General features: G+C 36.8%; 1 protein-coding gene and 1 long non-coding RNA gene across 2 annotated transcripts in view; one reads left to right on the top strand and one right to left on the bottom strand.

The window, feature by feature from the left end:
* Positions 1-4,289: 4,289 nt before the first annotated feature.
* LOC107722295 (uncharacterized) overlaps positions 4,290-18,816 on the top strand; it is a 20,161-nt gene continuing 5,634 nt past the window's right edge. The window contains exons 1-2 of the long non-coding RNA XR_001637796.1: positions 4,290-4,776; positions 5,003-5,306. This is a non-coding gene — a long non-coding RNA (uncharacterized LOC107722295). The remainder of the gene's footprint in view (positions 4,777-5,002; positions 5,307-18,816) is intronic.
* On the bottom strand, positions 7,835-8,913 carry LOC107722294 (probable E3 ubiquitin-protein ligase makorin-2). Its single transcript, XM_016530588.1, has 3 exons — positions 8,826-8,913; positions 8,399-8,527; positions 7,835-8,130 (listed from the first exon to the last, which is right to left on the bottom strand). The coding sequence occupies exons 1-3, from the start codon at positions 8,849-8,851 to the stop codon at positions 8,013-8,015; spliced, it is 273 nt and encodes a 90-aa protein (XP_016386074.1). The 5' UTR covers positions 8,852-8,913; the 3' UTR covers positions 7,835-8,012.

Genomic DNA, 18,816 nt, shown 5'->3' with positions numbered 1-18,816 from the left:
AAACCACAAAACCTACAAACCTAGATCTTTTTCCTCATGGTCCAGGTGTAGGACAAAGGGAGAGTCTATTTCATGACCCTAAAATCACAGATATTTCACAACCCAACAAAAAATATTATTTTTAAGATCACAGAACAACTCAAAGAAATGTTTGTGCATGTTTGTGTTTTATTGCCAAAAGCCAGAATTTTGCGTTTTATGTTGTGGTGTGTCAAGAAGTCAAAATTGACAAAAAGCATGCATGATGTAACGCATTTTCTCCACTATTTATTTTGATTTTTTTGACCCTCAGTCCTCAGATTCATTAAATCAGTGCAGTGCTCTTAATTCACCACTAGATGGAAGAAACTTTATATTTTCACTTCAGCTTTTCCTTCACACACGTGCAGTTCATAACAAAGCCAGCAGACAGCGCAAGGACACTGTTGGCACGTTATATTTCTGGCTCTCCATGTAGAACAGGTTATTGAAAAGGAGTTAAGGTGACACAGAATAACCTGTGAATAATGTATTCCTGCAACATGCAGCTGAATCAATCATTTGTTTTTAAATCAGAAATAAGTTGTTCTGAGTGATGTTAAACAGTGTGTGTGTGTGTGTGTGTGTGTGTGTAAGCAGTACGTCCATACAGTGCACTGTATATCTGTTTACAGTCAATTGAAAAAGCCAGTATAATCAATGCTGTGTGGGGTTAAAGGTGTGTGTAAGTATCATGAGCTTGTCGCTCTTCCATTGATTGATATGTTCTGTAAAATAGTGCGTGAGTTAGTAAAGCTTCTTTTAATTGTCACAAATTATTCATGTGTCCAAGGAAGTCAATTAGTCAGTGACTGTATAGATCACCTCACGGCACACGCCGCAGTTGTTGTCGATGTTTTGTCTCATTATGACTCAATATTGTTGGATAATCCACTTCCTCCTGTGCCATCTCATCATGTCAGTCGATATACACTTGTACCGATATACAGTCTCTGAGCATCAGCACCGCGAGGCGTGATAGCGGTTAGCTCAGTTTCAGGATGTTTTAGTTTGTTTGGAGAGCCTCGGGTAGAGCAAGCGCAGCTAGAAAGAAGTGACAGCCATTGTGTGTGGCCTACATGGTTTGTGAAGACGGACACACACACAAGCACTCATTCACTATGAGGAGAAACTCAGTCCTCAGGCTCAACACACTTCGACATGTTTCCTCACTTTTTGACGCTTGCTCTTTATTCACATTTTTCATAGTGTGACATCAAAAAGCTCATTCATTATAGACAGAGTGGGCTCACACACCATCAGCACAAGCAGTTTAAAGTTAGACAGGATCTTCGCTTGAGAATCTGCACTCAAACCACAAGATTAGTGATTAACTTGGAAACACATGCCGAGCTGGAGAGTTTGGGTGCAGGTTAGAATTAGTGCAAATTTATGGAAAGCCACTTCCACCACATATAAAAAAAAAAATTAATAAAAAATGGGTAACACTTTACAATAAGGTTCCATTAGTTAATGTTAGCTAATTAATTAACTAACATGAACAAACCATGAACAGTACATTTATCACAGTATTTATTAATCTGTTTGTTTGACTATTAATCTAAGGTTGATTTTCATGTTGATTTTAATAATGCATTAATAAATGTTGAAATTAACATTAACTAAGATTAATAAATGCTGTAGAAGTATTGCTCATTCTTAGTCCATGTTAACTAAAGTAGTTAACTAATGTTAACTAATGAACCTTTGGTAAGATGGTATGAGATACTTAGTCACAATTATGAGATAAAAAGACAAAATTATGAGATAAAAGCATGACATGGAAAGGTTTTTTTTTTTTTTTGTCATGACTGGCAAATTCTGAATTACTTTTTTATCTCATGATTATGACTTTTTATGTCATAATTTCAACTTATTTCATAATTATGACTTGTCAATTTTGACTAAGTCATGACTTTCTCATAATTGTTTTTTTTTAGTAAATTTGGACTTTTTCTCATTATGATTCACTCATTATGATCTCATAATTTTGACTTTGTATTTCATAATTATGACTGCCATAAGGTTGGCTTTTTATCTTATAATCTCAACTTATTTCATAATTATGACTTATCATAATCATGACTAAATCATGACTTTATCTCATAATTGTAATTTTTGTAACCTTTGACCTTTTCTCATATTTATGCCTTAGTATGTCATACTTTTGAGTTTTTTTGTCAATTTTGACTTTCATTGTCATTTCTGTCGGGACCACTATTGTTTAATTTGCTCTTGAGCAACGTGAAAGCTGCTGATAATACTGAAGGACCTTATATAAGGATGCTGTGATAGAACTAGAACCAGAACTAACGCTGCACTTGATAATTATGACTTTATCTCATAATTTTAATTTTTTTATGTAATTTCGAAGTTTTATCTCATAATTGTGACATTGTATATCAAAATTGACTTGTATCTCATAATTATGACTTAGTATCTCATAATGTCAACGTTTTATCTCATAATTATGATTTGTCAATGCATTTTATGTGGTGGAAATGGGCTTCCATACCAACGTAACTCAGTGTTTCAGCAGTGAATGACTGAATGAATAATGAATGGCTTTAAGTTTCTGAAATGTACGTGTGAATCATCATCCATCTGATTCTGTTGAGAACCGACATTATCAGACCTTCCATATTAAAACTCAATCATAAATAATGTCACTGCATGTCCAAGTATTTCACTTTTTATGAGTTTGTACAGAGCCTGTATATGAATGTAGTGGTTTAATATGGTTGAAAAATGTATCATATCATGAAAGCACAGTCATATACACCATGAGTTGATGGGTCATGATCCCTTCTTCTTTTTTTTGGTTCTTAATTTATTCAAAGATGATTTAAAACAAAATTCATACATAAAACTATTCAATAATGAACATGCTTTAATTTCCTAATTAAAATTAACTTTGAAATATTTGTTTTGGAGGACATAAAATAAAAAAGACAGTTGTCCCAATATCATGAAAAGTCTCCTTAATCAAATAAACTCATTTTTCATGTAGTGCAACCAAAATGCAAAAACATGCAGAAGAAAGAAAGAGAAAATCATAGAAAGGTCCCTTATGACTCGATGTCAAGGTCAGCAGGTCTCTTAAAATATTAGATAATTTTATTTTTTTTATGACAAGGCAAGGTTAGTTGGTTTGGCTGTACAGTACAATGTCTTATTATCTTAATATTTATGAATTAATAATTCATAACATCTGTAAAAAAAAAGAAAGAAAGACAATATATTTAAAAAATCACAGAAAAGTATAATTAAAACTATTTTGAACATAAACATCAAATTTTGCTGTATGTTATTGGTATGCTTTGGGAAAGAGATTGCATTGTGATGCAAGTCTTGCGTTGCAGCCTGTGAATATTTCATCAGCGTCTCCTCTAAAAATAAACGAGGGTGAATAGAATAAAATAAAATAATAATAAATGTTGATGTAACTGGGCAGGACTCCACTCCCTCCTCATGAAGACCTGCATTTCTCTTATTCTGACATATGTTCTGACTCTGTGTCAGCTTTATCTGTCCCTCCCTCTCCATTCCTCCCACATTCCCCCTCACTACATCCTTAGTTTTTTTGACTCACATGTCTTGGGCAGGCTGCTTTTGATGCGGAAAAAGTCTCCCTGGAGGCAGTTGCTAAGCAACTGGCTACTGTTGGATTATGGGTTAAGTCAGAAGCAAGAAAACGCAAGCATGGGAGATGGTGTGCATGTGTGTGAATGTGTATAAGGCTGAGTCAGGCCAGCAGAAGCAGTCTCTACGATCACATACCCCAACATGCTCTGTAACTGAAGCTAATTTAGGGAAAGAAGCCCGCAAAAAAATCTCCCTCCTTTTCCCTTTGCTCTCCTGACAACGTCTCTATAATGTGACCGTTTAAAGCGGGTTGTGTCCTCACTTTTGCTGTTTAAAGTTTGATTATTTTTTATAAAAATTAAAACAAATATATTACAATTGTTTTATATTAACTTTCATAATGGCAACTTATTATTTTATATAATTTTATTTAATTGCAATAAATTATTCATCTTTTTTTGTAGTTATATATTGCATATTATATATATTATTTTTTTTATTGAAATGTATTTCAGTCTGGCGCTCTGAAATCACATTCAAACATTGTTAATTTCTATGTTCTGTGCGCATGAGTGAGTTTGTAGCCACTGATGAATGAACTCAGTCTGTTACTGCCTTTCTGTCTGGGAGCTTCCATGTGGACCGAGAGAGGAGGAGGAGGAGGATGAGAGAGGGAGGAAGCAGAGGATGCAGACAGCAACACAGAGGAGACACAGAGTGTGGGAGGAGGGAAAGTAATTGATGGAGAGAGAGAGAGAGAGAGAGAGATGGAGTGAGCAGCTCTGAGCAACACTGAGAGCTCGTGAGGGAAGATGCTAGACAAAATTTGAAGAAAGCCCTTAGTGCAATTAAAAATGAGACTGACAAGAAAAACCGAGCACAGATTCGAAATGGAAACGGGAGACGTTGAAGGCAAATTCAGGATGTCAGGGGATTTTTAAAGTCTTCAAGTCTTCCGGACGTTAATCGTAGATGCTGTGATTCCCTTGGACGTTTTGTCAGATGGGATTTCAATATTTAAAACCAGAGCTCCCAACATAATTCCTGATCTCTTCTGGAACTATCTGCATGGTTTCTTGGCCTCTGACCTTTAAAGATCTCCTTCTGTTTTTCCTGTTACTTGATCTTCAAGCCTTCATTTCCAGTTGAAAAAGGACCAGTCTTCCATTCTTGGTTAGTACAGAGGACATCTTCATAACTCCTTGATACAGACTCTGAAAGAGGGGCATTTTGACTTGGAACAGAACTAGGATTGTATTATTTTGGATGTGCACAATCAAGACAAGCTTGTGCAACACCATGCAGGGCGAGGACAGCGGGACCCTCAAACTCACTTGGTTCTGTTGCAGTGAAAGATTAATGAACCTAAGCATGCTTCTTGTTCTCTCTCTCTTCACAGCAAAAACAACGCCACCGTCAAGCAGCTTCGTCACTCAGCACAGCTAACAAGCCTGTACTCACTGGATTCTCGAGGTTCCAGAAACAATCTGAGCTTGGGATAAACGAGCCGTCTGAACGGTGAGGGATTGTTGGGTAAGAGTGACAGAACTTGACCAGGCCGACGAAAGGGTGCAGGGGACCGGGACCGGGAGCCGGGCTGCGTGGGGCTTCCAGCGGTTCTTTCAGGTCCTGCAGGGATGGATGCAACGCCAGAATAAAAAACAGGACGGGAAGTTTCTGCTGTCCCACTGGTACAATGTGTGGTGAGTAATGAGATTCATCTCCACATGTTCTTAAAGGGATAGTTCACACAATAATTACAATCATTTACTCATCCTCAAGCTTTCTTTCTTCTGTGGAACACAAAAGAAATATTTTGGAAAAATGTCTCAGAGTTTTCTGTCTATACATTGGAAGTCAATGGGGTCCAGTTTGTTTTCTCTGAATAGGTAAAAAAAGTAAAAATATTTGTGTACAGAAAGGTACAGAATTGGGTGAACTATCCCTTTAATGAATATTATGACTTTCTTCCTCTGATAACTAAAGCACTGTGGGGTCAAAGTTTGTAGGGTCAGGGGTTGTGCAGTGGTCACTCAGCTTCAGCGATTGATTTAGTGTTGCTAGAAATACAAATTATCATTTTGATCGTTATATCCATTTCCACAGAATGGGAATCTTATGATTGGACCTAGTGTTATCTGCACTCAAAGTATTATAAATATTTATGCCTAAATTTAAGTTTTATGTTTATGAATTGCGTATAGAATTTTCATCCATTTGGGTCACACGGTTTTAACATAAACTAATAAACTTAATGTGATGCATATGTGTCAGTCATACATAACTGAATATGTAAGAAGCAAGATTTCTACACTAAAAAAAAAAAAAAATCATACAATAATTTATAACTATTTGCATCTATTTTATCTTACAGAAATAATCATATTTTCCAAATGCATTTATTGAAATCGCTTAGAATTAGCATAAATCTGTTCATTGTGAGACAATTACATTTATTCAGTTAAAAAGTATAAATATGGTTAAAATAGGATTAGCTGTGGAACACACAATATTCAGTTAGTTAACATGCATGAGATTGAAACAAACTGGATTTATGGATGATAAATATATAAACCTGGTTAATGTGTATTTGAAACGCGTTCATTTTATTAATACTATTACAGAAATCTGACATGTTTCATTCATGTATGGCTGACAAATATGCATTAAGTTGATTTAATGGATGGGGATTTTATATGCAATTCAAATACATAAATCTTACATATTTTTTTGAGTGTATAGGCTTAAAAATACATATGATGCATAGCATCACTTGCTATTCTACTTATGAATGTGCTTGTATTGACGGATATTATGTTGTTTTGATTGACGCCTCATGATTGTGGATCCAGGATAGAAGAAAAGTAGCACACTGGTTATTGATTTTTAGCATTTTATCCAAAACTGTGATGTGGATTGTGAAGGATGTTAAATGATCCATTATAACTATTAAATGTCCTGTTCTACCAGACCTGCTGTAGTATGATCCAAATAATATTGTGGCCTAAGACTGTTTCTAACTCTGATTTTACTGAGCAATGAGCAGAACACCCATCAAAAGATTTATGATATCTTTATGTGAGTTCCTCTAGGGGTTTGATTCTTGAACAGACTGCGCTCTGTCAGCCCTAATGGCCTCGAGTGATCGTGTTAAGTTATTGACGCCTGTAAACAGCCCTCTGGGTATTAGAAAAGCAGCCTTCTTTACACATGTCCCTTCATGCAAACATGAGGATGATCAGATATCGGTCTCAGAAAACTACATTGTCAACCCAAGCTCACTAGAGAAACCGGCAACATTTCTGCAAAATATTACGTTGCTTTTTGGATGATTTGCTACACTTTCTTTGAAATGTCTATGTGAATCTGGCAACGTTTTATTAAGCTGTTTATTGTACAATACGTATTGCAGCAATTTGGGAATGAAATGTCCTGTGAGTGGTGCTAAAAGGTTAATACTCTATTGCATTTACAAATAACACATTTGAAAAACACTAAATCTGACCGATTGCATCACCAGTCAGAGCTAAAAAGAGTTTTTCAACCGCTCTGCGATGGAGGAGTTTACATTTATGTGTTTGAGTATTCATAGGTTCTATTGCTATACAAACTAGAGTACTTATAAACGGTTACAGCAATGAATATTGCATTTCCATATTCTATTATATGAATAGGTAAAACAAAGTAAAAGTTGCAAGAAGCTCAGGAGGGTTTACTATGTGACTGCACATGTTACAGAAATTGCATGAGATGAGACTGAGACTGCTACAATTCAATTATTATTAAGACCTTGGATTATGAACTCATATGCACATAGTTAACCAAATCAAAATGACGGAACGGGTGAAATTGTGGAGTTCCCAGTCTGTCTAGGTACCTGCTGTCCACGTTGCAAGTCCCATATGGGCAGCTTCTCACCATTTTTCAAGTTCAAGTCCACCAGCGTTAATCTATTAACTCTACTGTCTGGTTTGTTTTTCAGACATGATAGCAAGGGGGGCACATAATACTGCCGTTATGATTGGTCAGACCGCCTGTCAATAAAACTGCTGGCGAAGGGTGAATTTGGCCTGTAAGACCGTGACATCCATCTACTGTAGTGATGATTACAAAGTTTGCAAACATTTGTGTACAGACCGTGTAAACAACGGTAGTCAAGTCACAAAGTAGACATGATGACTCGTGTATAAAAAGAGAAGCAATTGTATCCAGTCAGTTTTAAAGATGTGTTTATTGTTACTTTTCTGGATCATGACATTGTAGCAAAATACTACAACACATTTCACTATGACAAGTTTCTTTTGGTTTAAAGATCAAATGTTTACATCTTGTTACATTTTACATCATAGTGATATTAGAGGGATGTTGCTTTGATGTGCCTATCTATAACTTGAAGGTTGTGTAAATAGTCATGCATTTTCTTTTTTGGGTCCCGATCTTGGAACTGATGCTCCCGCACTACTGGCTCTGTTAGTGTCATCTGCTGGTGAGACTGAGGGTGGTGGGCGTTGTTTAACGTGGTCATATCTAATACAAAAACACAAGAAGCTTTAAATTGACAATGCCATTCCACTGTTAAACCGTATATTAGGATTGATTATCACTGATCTCTACAGGCAAATGCTTGAAAAAAATATTTCTGGTGGCTGCTGTGATTGAAACATGCCTCTATTAGCAATACAAACTTTAAAATAAATAAATAAATGAAAAGTTTGCATTGGTAATAGACTCATGTTTCAGTCATAGCAACCACCAGAACAATGGAATGTGCTTTGCTTGTAATTGTAAAACTCACCTGCACCTGTCTCCATAGGTACACTGTCCTTTCTTGTAGAATGTACAGATCATGTTAGACTTGCTGTTTTGCAGATCATGAGAGAACTCACAGTCATTCCCCTTATTGCAAGCGCCATTCATGAAATATCTACAGAAAGACAGAAAAGTCCATAAAACCACATGATCTGGACATGACATTCTTATGATCAGAGCACACTTCATGGACAACCCACGGAAAAGACTGAAAAATCATTTGAATTAAAACAAAGCAGTGAATACATATGAATCCTGTCCAAATAGCTCTTTATATGAAGAAGAATAACGTGTTGAGATCTTCTACTGTCTCTGCATTTTCTTCCATGTCAAAATGATGTAACAATTTTCCATATTTAACATAGCGATACTTTAAAAAATGTCTACAGGAGAAAGTTTGGTGGTGAACTTACTTGCAGGTTATTTCTTTCTTCGACATGTTTTTGATATGATAATATCCTTGACACAATCACAGCAACTCTGCTTTAATAGCTAAACTGTTGCGTTTCAGATATGCAAGTTCTACACACAGAACTGGTCATGCCGGTTAGAAGTGCTACCTAATTTGCTGGGATAGTGGCGTGTGCCTAAATATGTGTCTTACGATATCTCTCATTGTTTCACTCCACTGCCTGCCTCAACACGTTCCCGCGGTACCTCGATGCTGGAATGATCTTCCAAACTCCATATGAGAGGACTAAATGAAACATTCAGTCCATTGAGACATGTTGAAGTAGAACCCATGTGCAGTTTATTGAGCAGAATGTGAATAAATACCAAATTAACAAATACTTGATTCCTAGCAAACTCACACAGACCATTTCTCGATAACAAATATTACTATTAAATACCACAATTATTATTTACTGAATGGTAATATTTAATTAACAACTATAGTATTGTAAAAGTTGCTAAGCAATTCGGTCAGAGTACAAAGGCAGCGCTCTGATACAGTATAAAAATTATATAAAAATATAAAGTTATGAGACTTTGCCCATAGCCAAAGCTATTTGCTCTGGAACAAATAATAGACTAATGAGACCAAAGACTGCCTGTTAGATTTACCCAAAATGAATTAAATCTCATATTTAACCACTACATCAGAGCCAGCAGCAAATTCCAGAAGATCTGGCCGAGGTGAGGCTGCTCTCGGCAAGTTCATGAGCGCTGAATACGATCTGCGGTGATGTCACAATTATGGTATACGGAGCTGCCTGAAGTGTACATATGAAGTAGACTTGCTCACAAGGATCTGTCCACATAACTTATCTCGTCCACTTTAGAAGTGGAATGCACTTCAAAACGGCAGCAGAGATTCCCCCGAGGGGAAATGCTTAGGGAAGTTCTCGAGTATGACTCTAAAAGTGGAACACAGCCAAGGAGTTGTTGAAAGTAAAAATAATGTCCTTGTTTCAGCCCTTTTCAATATAAAAGTTGGTAACACTTTATAATACTGGTCTGTCATTAATGAATAACTACACCGAAACAAATGAGTAATGCAATATTACCACTCTAGTAACTACTATTGTCTAACAAGAAACTCTGATTAATGAATTAGTAAGTAACAATAATAATAATAATACATTTTATTTATATAGTGCCTTTCAAAACCCAAGGACACTTTACATGAAGTTGATAGATAACATGAACACAAATACAAATACACAGTTACATGATCAAACAAATAAGCAGACAGAGATCTTATATTGTATAAGATAAGTAACAAAAGCAAGCATGGAACTGAAAAATGAGGCAGACAATCAATTCACAAGACATATTGTAAATAAATGAAAGAATCTCTGTTTTTTCAGTATTTCATTTTAGGAAATTTTGAGCCATCCATACTTTAAAATCATGTAGGCAAGATGTTAAAGAAGAAGGAGGAAAAACAGAATTAGGTTGTGCAGTAAAATAGATTTGCATATCATCAGCATAAATGTGGAAATTAAGACCATGGCGCCGGATGATCTGACCCAGAGGAAGCATGTAGATTAAAAACAGAAGTGGACCAATAATAGATCCTTGAGGCACTCCACGGGAAAAAGGACAGAGCGAGATTTGTGTTAATCAATGCTAATAAACTGTTGCCTGTCTGAGAGATATGAACTTAACCACTGCATGACAGTTCCTGTAATGCTGATCGCAGACAAACTAGATAGAAGTACAGAATGGCAAACAGTATCAAAAGCTGCACTCAGGTCCAAGAGGACTAGAAGGCTAAGGACACCAGAATCAAGGAGGAGGTCATTCACTACTCTTAGAAGAGCAGTCTCTGTACTGTGTAGAGGATGAAATCCAGACTTAAATGGTTCATGCAAAAAAAAATTGTCTAAATGAGTCAAATGAGTTGTGTGGCGACCACCTTTTCTAAAACCTTAGGCAAAAAAGGAAGGTTGAAGATTGGTCTAAAATTACCCAGGACTGTTTCGTCAAGGCCAGATTTTTTAAGTACCGGGGTGATCAAGGCTACTTTTAGTCCAGTAGGTACATAAGCAGTCATAAGGGATCTGTTTACCATGTGAGTGATATAATGAGCCAAGGTAGAACGTTTTTGAGCAGGTGTGTTGGTATTGGATCTAGCGGACAGGAAGAGGAGTTAGAGTTCATAATCAGCTGCTCAACCACAGATGTATTGGTGAGTGTAAAGTTAGAAAGTGGGTAGGGTATCTGAGATGTCAGAAAATATTCACACGAGGTCAGAAGAACCATTAGGAAAGGGAGATGGCAGTGCTTGTGGATGAATATCTTAAACTGAATACGATAGATAACGGGAAGCCAGTATAATTGCTGTAAGACAGGAGTGATGTGGGCTTTGTTGGGTAGGCCATATAAGAAGGAGTTACAATTGTCCATGCGTGGAGTTATAAAAGCATGAATAAAAGTTTCAGCATCTTTGTAATGTAGTGAGGGTCATACACGGGCAATATTGTGAAGATGGAAAAAAAAAAAACAGGACTTGACAAGCTGGCTGATATAGGGTTCAAAGTTTCAGTGTGGAATCAAATAGTACACCAAGATTATGTATAGCAGGGGAGGGATGAACTATAGCTCCGTCGATGTTAATAGAGGAGTCAAGATGAGAGGAGACAAAGGATTTTGGGCCAACTAACAGAATCTCTGTTTTTTCAGTATTTCATTTTAGGAAATTTTGAGCCATCCATACTTTAAAATCATGTAGGCAAGATGTTAAAGAAGAAGGAGGAAAAACAGAATTAGGTTGTGCAGTAAAATAGATTTGCATATCATCAGCATAAATGTGGAAATTAAGACCATGGCGCCGGATGATCTGACCCAGAGGAAGCATTTAGATTAAAAACAGAAGTGGACCAATAATAGATCCTTGAGGCACTCCACGGGAAAAAGGAAAGCATAGAACAGAAAATTAAGGCAAGCAATTAATTAAGAAACATTGTGAATAGGTGAGTTTTGAGAGCAGTTTTAAAGGTCTGGAGTGAAGAGATAACACGGAGATCTTGTGGTAGTTTATTCCAGAGCTTGGCAGCGGAAATGCAGAAAGCCCTACCACCCACACTAGATAGCCGGAATTTGGGTACTGCAAGCTAATTTTCAGAGCTCGATCTCAAAGTACGGGCAGGGACATAGGGGTGAATTAATTCAGAAAGGTAAGAAGGTGCAGAACCATGACAAGCCTTGAAAACTAGGACCAAGTATCTTAAACTGAATACGATAGATAACGGGGAGCCAATGTAGATGCTGTGAGACAAGAGTGATGTGGGATCAGATATTTTGGTAAATGTCGGGGCAAGAGCAGCTGAATTTAGAATTAGCTGCAAGCGATTAAGAGCTTTGTTGGGTAGGCCATATAACACGGAGTTACAATAGTCCAGACGCAAAGTTATGAAAGCATGAGTAAAAGATTCAGCATCTTTGAAATTGTCATATATGGACAATATTGCGAAGATGGAAAAAACAGGACTTGACAAGCTGGTTGATATGGGGTTCAAAGCATAGTGTGGAATCAAATAGTACACCAAGATTATGTATAGCAGGGGAGGGATGAACTATAGCTCCGTCGATGTTAATAGAGGAGTCAAGATGAGAGGAGACAAAGGATTTTGGGCCAACTAACAGAATCTCTGTTTTTTCAGTATTTCATTTTAGGAAATTTTGAGCCATCCATACTTTAAAATCATGTAGGCAAGATGTTAAAGAAGAAGGAGGAAAAACAGAATTAGGTTGTGCAGTAAAATAGATTTGCATATCATCAGCATAAATGTGGAAATTAAGACCATGGCGCCGGATGATCTGACCCAGAGGAAGCATGTAGATTAAAAACAGAAGTGGACCAATAATAGATCCTTGAGGCACTCCACGGGAAAAAGGACAGAGCGAGATTTGTGTTAATCAATGCTAATAAACTGTTGCCTGTCTGAGAGATATGAACTTAACCACTGCATGACAGTTCCTGTAATGCTGATCGCAGGCAAACTAGATAGAAGTACAGAATGGCAAACAGTATCAAAAGCTGCACTCAGGTCCAAGAGGACTAGAAGGCTAAGGACACCAGAATCAAGGAGGAGGTCATTCACTACTCTTAGAAGAGCAGTCTCTGTACTGTGTAGAGGATGAAATCCAGACTTAAATGGTTCATGCAAAAAAAAATTGTCTAAATGAGTCAAATGAGTTGTGTGGCGACCACCTTTTCTAAAACCTTAGGCAAAAAAGGAAGGTTGAAGATTGGTCTAAAATTACCCAGGACTGTTTCGTCAAGGCCAGATTTTTTAAGTACCGGGGTGATCAAGGCTACTTTTAGTCCAGTAGGTACATAAGCAGTCATAAGGGATCTGTTTACCATGTGAGTGATATAATGAGCCAAGGTAGAACGTTTTTGAGCAGGTGTGTTGGTATTGGATCTAGCGGACAGGAAGAGGAGTTAGAGTTCATAATCAGCTGCTCAACCACAGATGTATTGGTGAGTGTAAAGTTAGAAAGTGGGTAGGGTATCTGAGATGTCAGAAAATATTCACACGAGGTCAGAAGAACCATTAGGAAAGGGAGATGGCGGTTTGATAAGTTTGTTGATCTCAGAAAATAGGGTCCTGGGTTTACACTTTGCTTTGTTAAGAATAGTGGATAGGTAAGTAGAGCAGGCAGTGTTAAGTGCTTTTTATATTGTAACATGAACTCTGAGTAAAAGGTAGCATGAACAAGAAGACAAGTCTTCTTATACAGTCGCTCAAGACGCCTACCCTTAGCTTTCACTAATCTGAGCTCCGGGGTGAACCAAGGGGAAGAATGAGCTAAGGGGACAGTTCTGTTCTTTAATGGGGCCAGAGCCTCCAAGACATTATATGTAGCTTCATTATATGATTAGAGAATCTCAGCAGGACCAGACAGATTATCAGAGATAGACAAAGAGCAGGCAGCAATAGCAGTACAGAGATTTTCAGTACTTATGTTTGTACTTATGTTATCTTTCATGTTTCGGTAGGATATTGTAGATTTAATTTTAGGTTTTACAAAAGGAAAACTGAAGTAAATGACTTTATGGTCAGATATGCCAAGTAATAAAGTAAGTGAGTAAAATAAAGTATAATATAGAATAAAGGAAGTGATAGTTATTAGTCGAATGTGGTAGTTTACTATTAGCTAAGCAGTAGCTACTATTTTTCATATTCAATTCAAGTTTATTTGTACAGCACTTTTCACAATACAAATCGTTGCAAAGCAACTTTACAGCAAATTAAGTTTCTACAATATTTAGTGGTAGCTTATCAGTGGTGACTGTCAGTTAATGTACATATGGCAGAAATACTAAGAACAGTATTATAAAGTGATACCTAAAAGTCTTTGCTACTGACTCACTCATAAAGACGGTCACTTGTCGCCATCTATTGGCGGGAATATGGGAACACCCAATTACCCAATCTTGCTTTTATCGTGACTCGTGTTTCACAGGACTCATTCCCAAGCCGTCCATATCACAAGTACAGTGCTGTACCGGGGGCGCTACCGAGCAAGTTTACTTCAGCAGAAAAACCAAACATATGGATCTGCTTATGTCATGTAAATATTAAATGGAATTAGCTTACACTCATGCTATGGTAAAAGTGTTTTGAGGTCACAATATTGTATTGTGTTAGGAATTGTGTTTATTCAAAATGGGTCAGAAAGAAGATGGAATGTGGTCATAAAAATACATTCTGAATTTTTTTTTTTGATGCAAACTATGCTAACAATACAAGTGGACCTCAGGAAAAAACAAAAAAGGATATTAATTTGTAGAAGGAGTGAATCCAAATGCTCAAGTCTGTATTCACTGTACCATAGCAGCATGAATCATCATCTGTGTGTGTGGGTGTACGGCTGAGATACAGTGAGAGAGAGACAGAGAAACGAAGTGTGTTTGTGAAGCATGTGACTGAGCGGTTTGCAAATTATGGACCCATTAGTGAATGTGTTCATGACACTCACATTAGCACGTGCTTTCAGTTGCCTTCTGACAAATACGAGACAAATCAGAGTGTGTTTTCTGCAGGGAACACTCTCATTGTGAAATTCTCTCACTTTCTGCAGGCCCGAACGTCTTCAGCATGGACTCGGTTCAGTGACCCATAGCAATCTCATTATTTCCTCTGTTACGCAATCAGCCAAAACTCAGCGTTCGTCATTCCCATGCAGTGGGTGGATTTCAGATCACATCCATGTCTGTCTCTCTGTGAACTGACATCTCTTTTCTTTCTTTACTTCCTCATAATGTTTCTCCATCATTCCTCTAGGTGCACTCCTGAATCTCCCTTTTTTTTAAATCTTTTTTCCCTCTAAAATGAATCCAATTAGGCCTACCTAAAAATTTTTTTTTTCCTAGAAGCATTGAAACAGAGTATTTTCCTTCTCAACTAGACTGCACACAGTAAAGCATGTAAAAATCAGTATTTTGAGGTAATTTGGCCTCACTAATAATTTCATGCAATTTGCATATTTACGTTTGCAGAAAAAGTTATAATGCAAAGGTTTGAAGTGCATACAGTACACACAAAATTATCCGCACCAACTGTCACGATGTGATAAGATTCCAGTCCACGCCAATCAAATTCATAAGAATTACACTATTTTAACATAATTGAAAATACATACTTGAGTGACTGATACAATCTTTGTCATAGAATACATATGAAATACACTTGTTTGTTCACAGTGAGTTCACAGTTTCACATAGGCCTACATGTTTAATTTGATTTATTTTCTAGATCTGAAGTAAATTGTCCATTTTCACTTTTAGTATATGGCCATAAAGGTCACGCAAATGATATTCAAACTCGCATTGGACATTTTTAGCATTAAATATGGCACATAATCATTACCTGAGATTATCATTGCCATAGTTTGTATGCTGTTGTGGCTGGTTAGGACAAAAACTCTGATTAACATGGAAAGATAGCTTTTATAGCGTATCACGATGTCAGGTCACGTTTTTTTCATAAAACACTCCCAAACCACATCCATATAAGGACCTTCTGTATAACCTTACGTCTCTATCTTCTGCAGACACTCTAAGAAAAGTCTATAAAAATAAGGCCCAATGTACTGTTTTCTGCATTCATGTTTTACAGGTATTTTACCAATTAATTTCAATTGCGCATTGCATTGTCTATTGTGCTAGTGTTAAGGGAAATGTCTGTAAATGTAATGGAAAATGTACTGCTAATTTTCTGTCAGGACATTATTCGTTTGACGCAGTGTCTCGTTCCCCTCAGGGAACCATGGTTACATAAGTAACCCGAGACGTTTTCATTCCTCGTTGACAGACTTATTTTAAGCATAAACTCACCTGGTTTGTTCATTTTCTGAGAAAATCATCCCATGCAAATGTATCTTGATTTTTAGGACGTTTAGATTTGTATTGGAAAACCAAACAAAAATACTGAGGAAAATATTTTTTTTGGATTTATTGTTTGAATGATTGATTGCAAAGCAATGCATGCAACATTTAATTCCATGACTTTGTGAATTTGAGATTTCTGCTCCAATTTAAGACCTTTTAAGGCCTTGATTTGTGGAATTAAGATGTTTTAGGACTTTCAGATACCCATGAGTAAACTGATTTGATGACGTCTAGGTGACTCAAAAGTCAAAATGACTTTCCGCGAAGGCGTAACTGAATTGTGAGAGGAAAGTCAACTTGTTGAGGTGAGCCCAACCTGGTTTTGAGACAGAAGTATTTAGGGATGTCTCTGTGTGGACCTGGAATGTCCCCAACTCGTCTCAAAACGCAGGTCAGAGCGAGTCGACCAGCACGGTCACTTTGAAGGCAGACAGAACTGGGCCACAGACGGTCCATTAGGGAGGAGGCTCTGCTATTTCGGGTCTTCCGGCTTAAGAGGTCTCTGTGTCAGTCTAATGGTGTAGTTGGGACTCTGTGGGGAAACCAAATGACTAAAATCTGTGATGCAAATACGAGACTGATGTACAAGACCTAAACACACTCTGGTCTTTTTATCTGAGAGTTTGAGAGCTGTGATTGGGTATTTCTCATCCTGCTCTTCCTCTGACCTTGTCTTCATGTTAAGCTGTTTTTGCCTGCATTGGCCGGGGCTGAAAGGAAGTCTGGGTCCAGGCACTAAATGAATGAGAATAAGGGCACACGTACAATGAAGCTCGAGTCTATTAATTACTTTGATTGATTTATGTGCCAATTAGTGCCTCTGGAAACTTGGCACCAGTTTAGATTTCCTGATTAGTAGTGACATGGAGTTGTCTGACTGGTCTTCGTTTGTAATAGATAGAGACATTTTTATGCAGTCATTAAGGGTCCGTGGGTAATTCAGATGTGATGTAATTGTTCATTTTTACTTCCTGAAAAAGTGTTTAATATCACCTAAGGACACTCGATTCATGCTTCAGAAGAATCATGTGCATGGAAATCTGAATCAGACTCAAAAGTTTGCATAGATTTTATATGTTTAAGGGGATGATTTTTTAAAAATGTTTTCATAACCATCTCTGTTGTCCTTAGAATTAAATATGTTTTATTTTGTCTGCTGTGGCTTCTATATAAACACAGACTTTGCATGTGAAAAGAGTACGTGTTTACTCCGTAGGAGTTTCCGCTGTTGGGTCTAATATAGTTTGCAATCTTTCAATAAAAGGCTCTTTTGAAATTATGGATTAGATTGTGACAGGTGTACAAAACAGAAATGTGCTGCACAAACTTGTACAGATCAAAAATACTGTTAAAAATAAACCTCAACCACTGACAGATTCTTCAGAATGAGTCACTTTTGAGGTTTGTTAAATTGTCTTCTTCTTTTCTTTTTTTTTCTTTCTTTTTTTTGGACAGGGAGTGATGAAAGTTAGAGTAAGTCTTTTTATTTAAAAAATAAAATTGTGACATGTGTATGACCTCTCTAAATGAAACAAAAATGGTGAAAAGTGAAAACATGTTTAAATATTAACCAGTAGATGGACAGTACTCATGGATATGGGCAAACATTGTGAGAATGTTTTTCTATTTTAAATGTATTATGTAATACACTTTGAGTAAAAAGAGTAACTTTGGAGAAAACCAGCCTATATGGGACAGAACTTTTCAAAGTTGTGCCTTTGCACTTTAGATGCTGCTAAGGAAGACTTAAAGGTAACACTTTAGAATAGGGAACACAAGTTTTCCCTGAACAAACTCCTAATTTGCTGCTTATTAATAACTAGTAAGGTTGTTATTAAGCTTATATATGGGGTGGATTAATGGACCTAAAATATGGTCATACAAATGTTTAGCCAATTTTTGTTCATAAAAAAACTGTATTGAAAACATAAAACTTTATAGCACAAATTATGATGGAAATATAATGTGGCTAGAGGGTTATTAAACAGAGGTAATACTAATAAATAAAAAAATAATACATTAAATAATTAAAATGCTAAAAAATACTAATTATCATATTTTGTAATCAGGGGCGGATTTAGTGAATTGGGGACCCCAGGCAAAATATAGGAATGGGGCCCTATACATTTGCACACACATTTTCCTAGATCAACCTTGAGGTTCCTTTTTTGTTGTGATGCTTGCTGCTGTACAATGGTGCCCCACAGTTGTGTCCAATGTTTCTACATTTTTCATGTGCATGTTATAATGGCTTTCTTTCATGTTGTAGACCACGAAATAGCAACTGATTTACAGTTGAGATACAGGTTTTCACAAAAACTAAATCAATTATAAAATGTTAAACCTCACAATTGAGCGTTTAGCCAAAACCAGGGCTGAGTCAGAAGTATAAATTATTATATTAATTTAAAACGGGGTTATGTGGGTGGATTTTCGCATTGGTCTCTGAACAAAAACTGCAGACTGGATTATTGAAAATGAACATGCATTATCTGCCAGTAGGAGGCACTTTTGGAACGTCAGAAATATAGAATGAGAAAAGTGTGAAAAAATATAGC

The sequence above is a fragment of the Sinocyclocheilus rhinocerous genome, unplaced genomic scaffold (genome assembly GCF_001515625.1).
Source record: "Sinocyclocheilus rhinocerous isolate Xijiao unplaced genomic scaffold, SAMN03320098_v1.1 scaffold904, whole genome shotgun sequence".
Taxonomy (NCBI): Eukaryota; Metazoa; Chordata; class Actinopteri; order Cypriniformes; family Cyprinidae; genus Sinocyclocheilus; species Sinocyclocheilus rhinocerous.
This window is presented reverse-complemented; position numbering and strand designations above follow the sequence as displayed.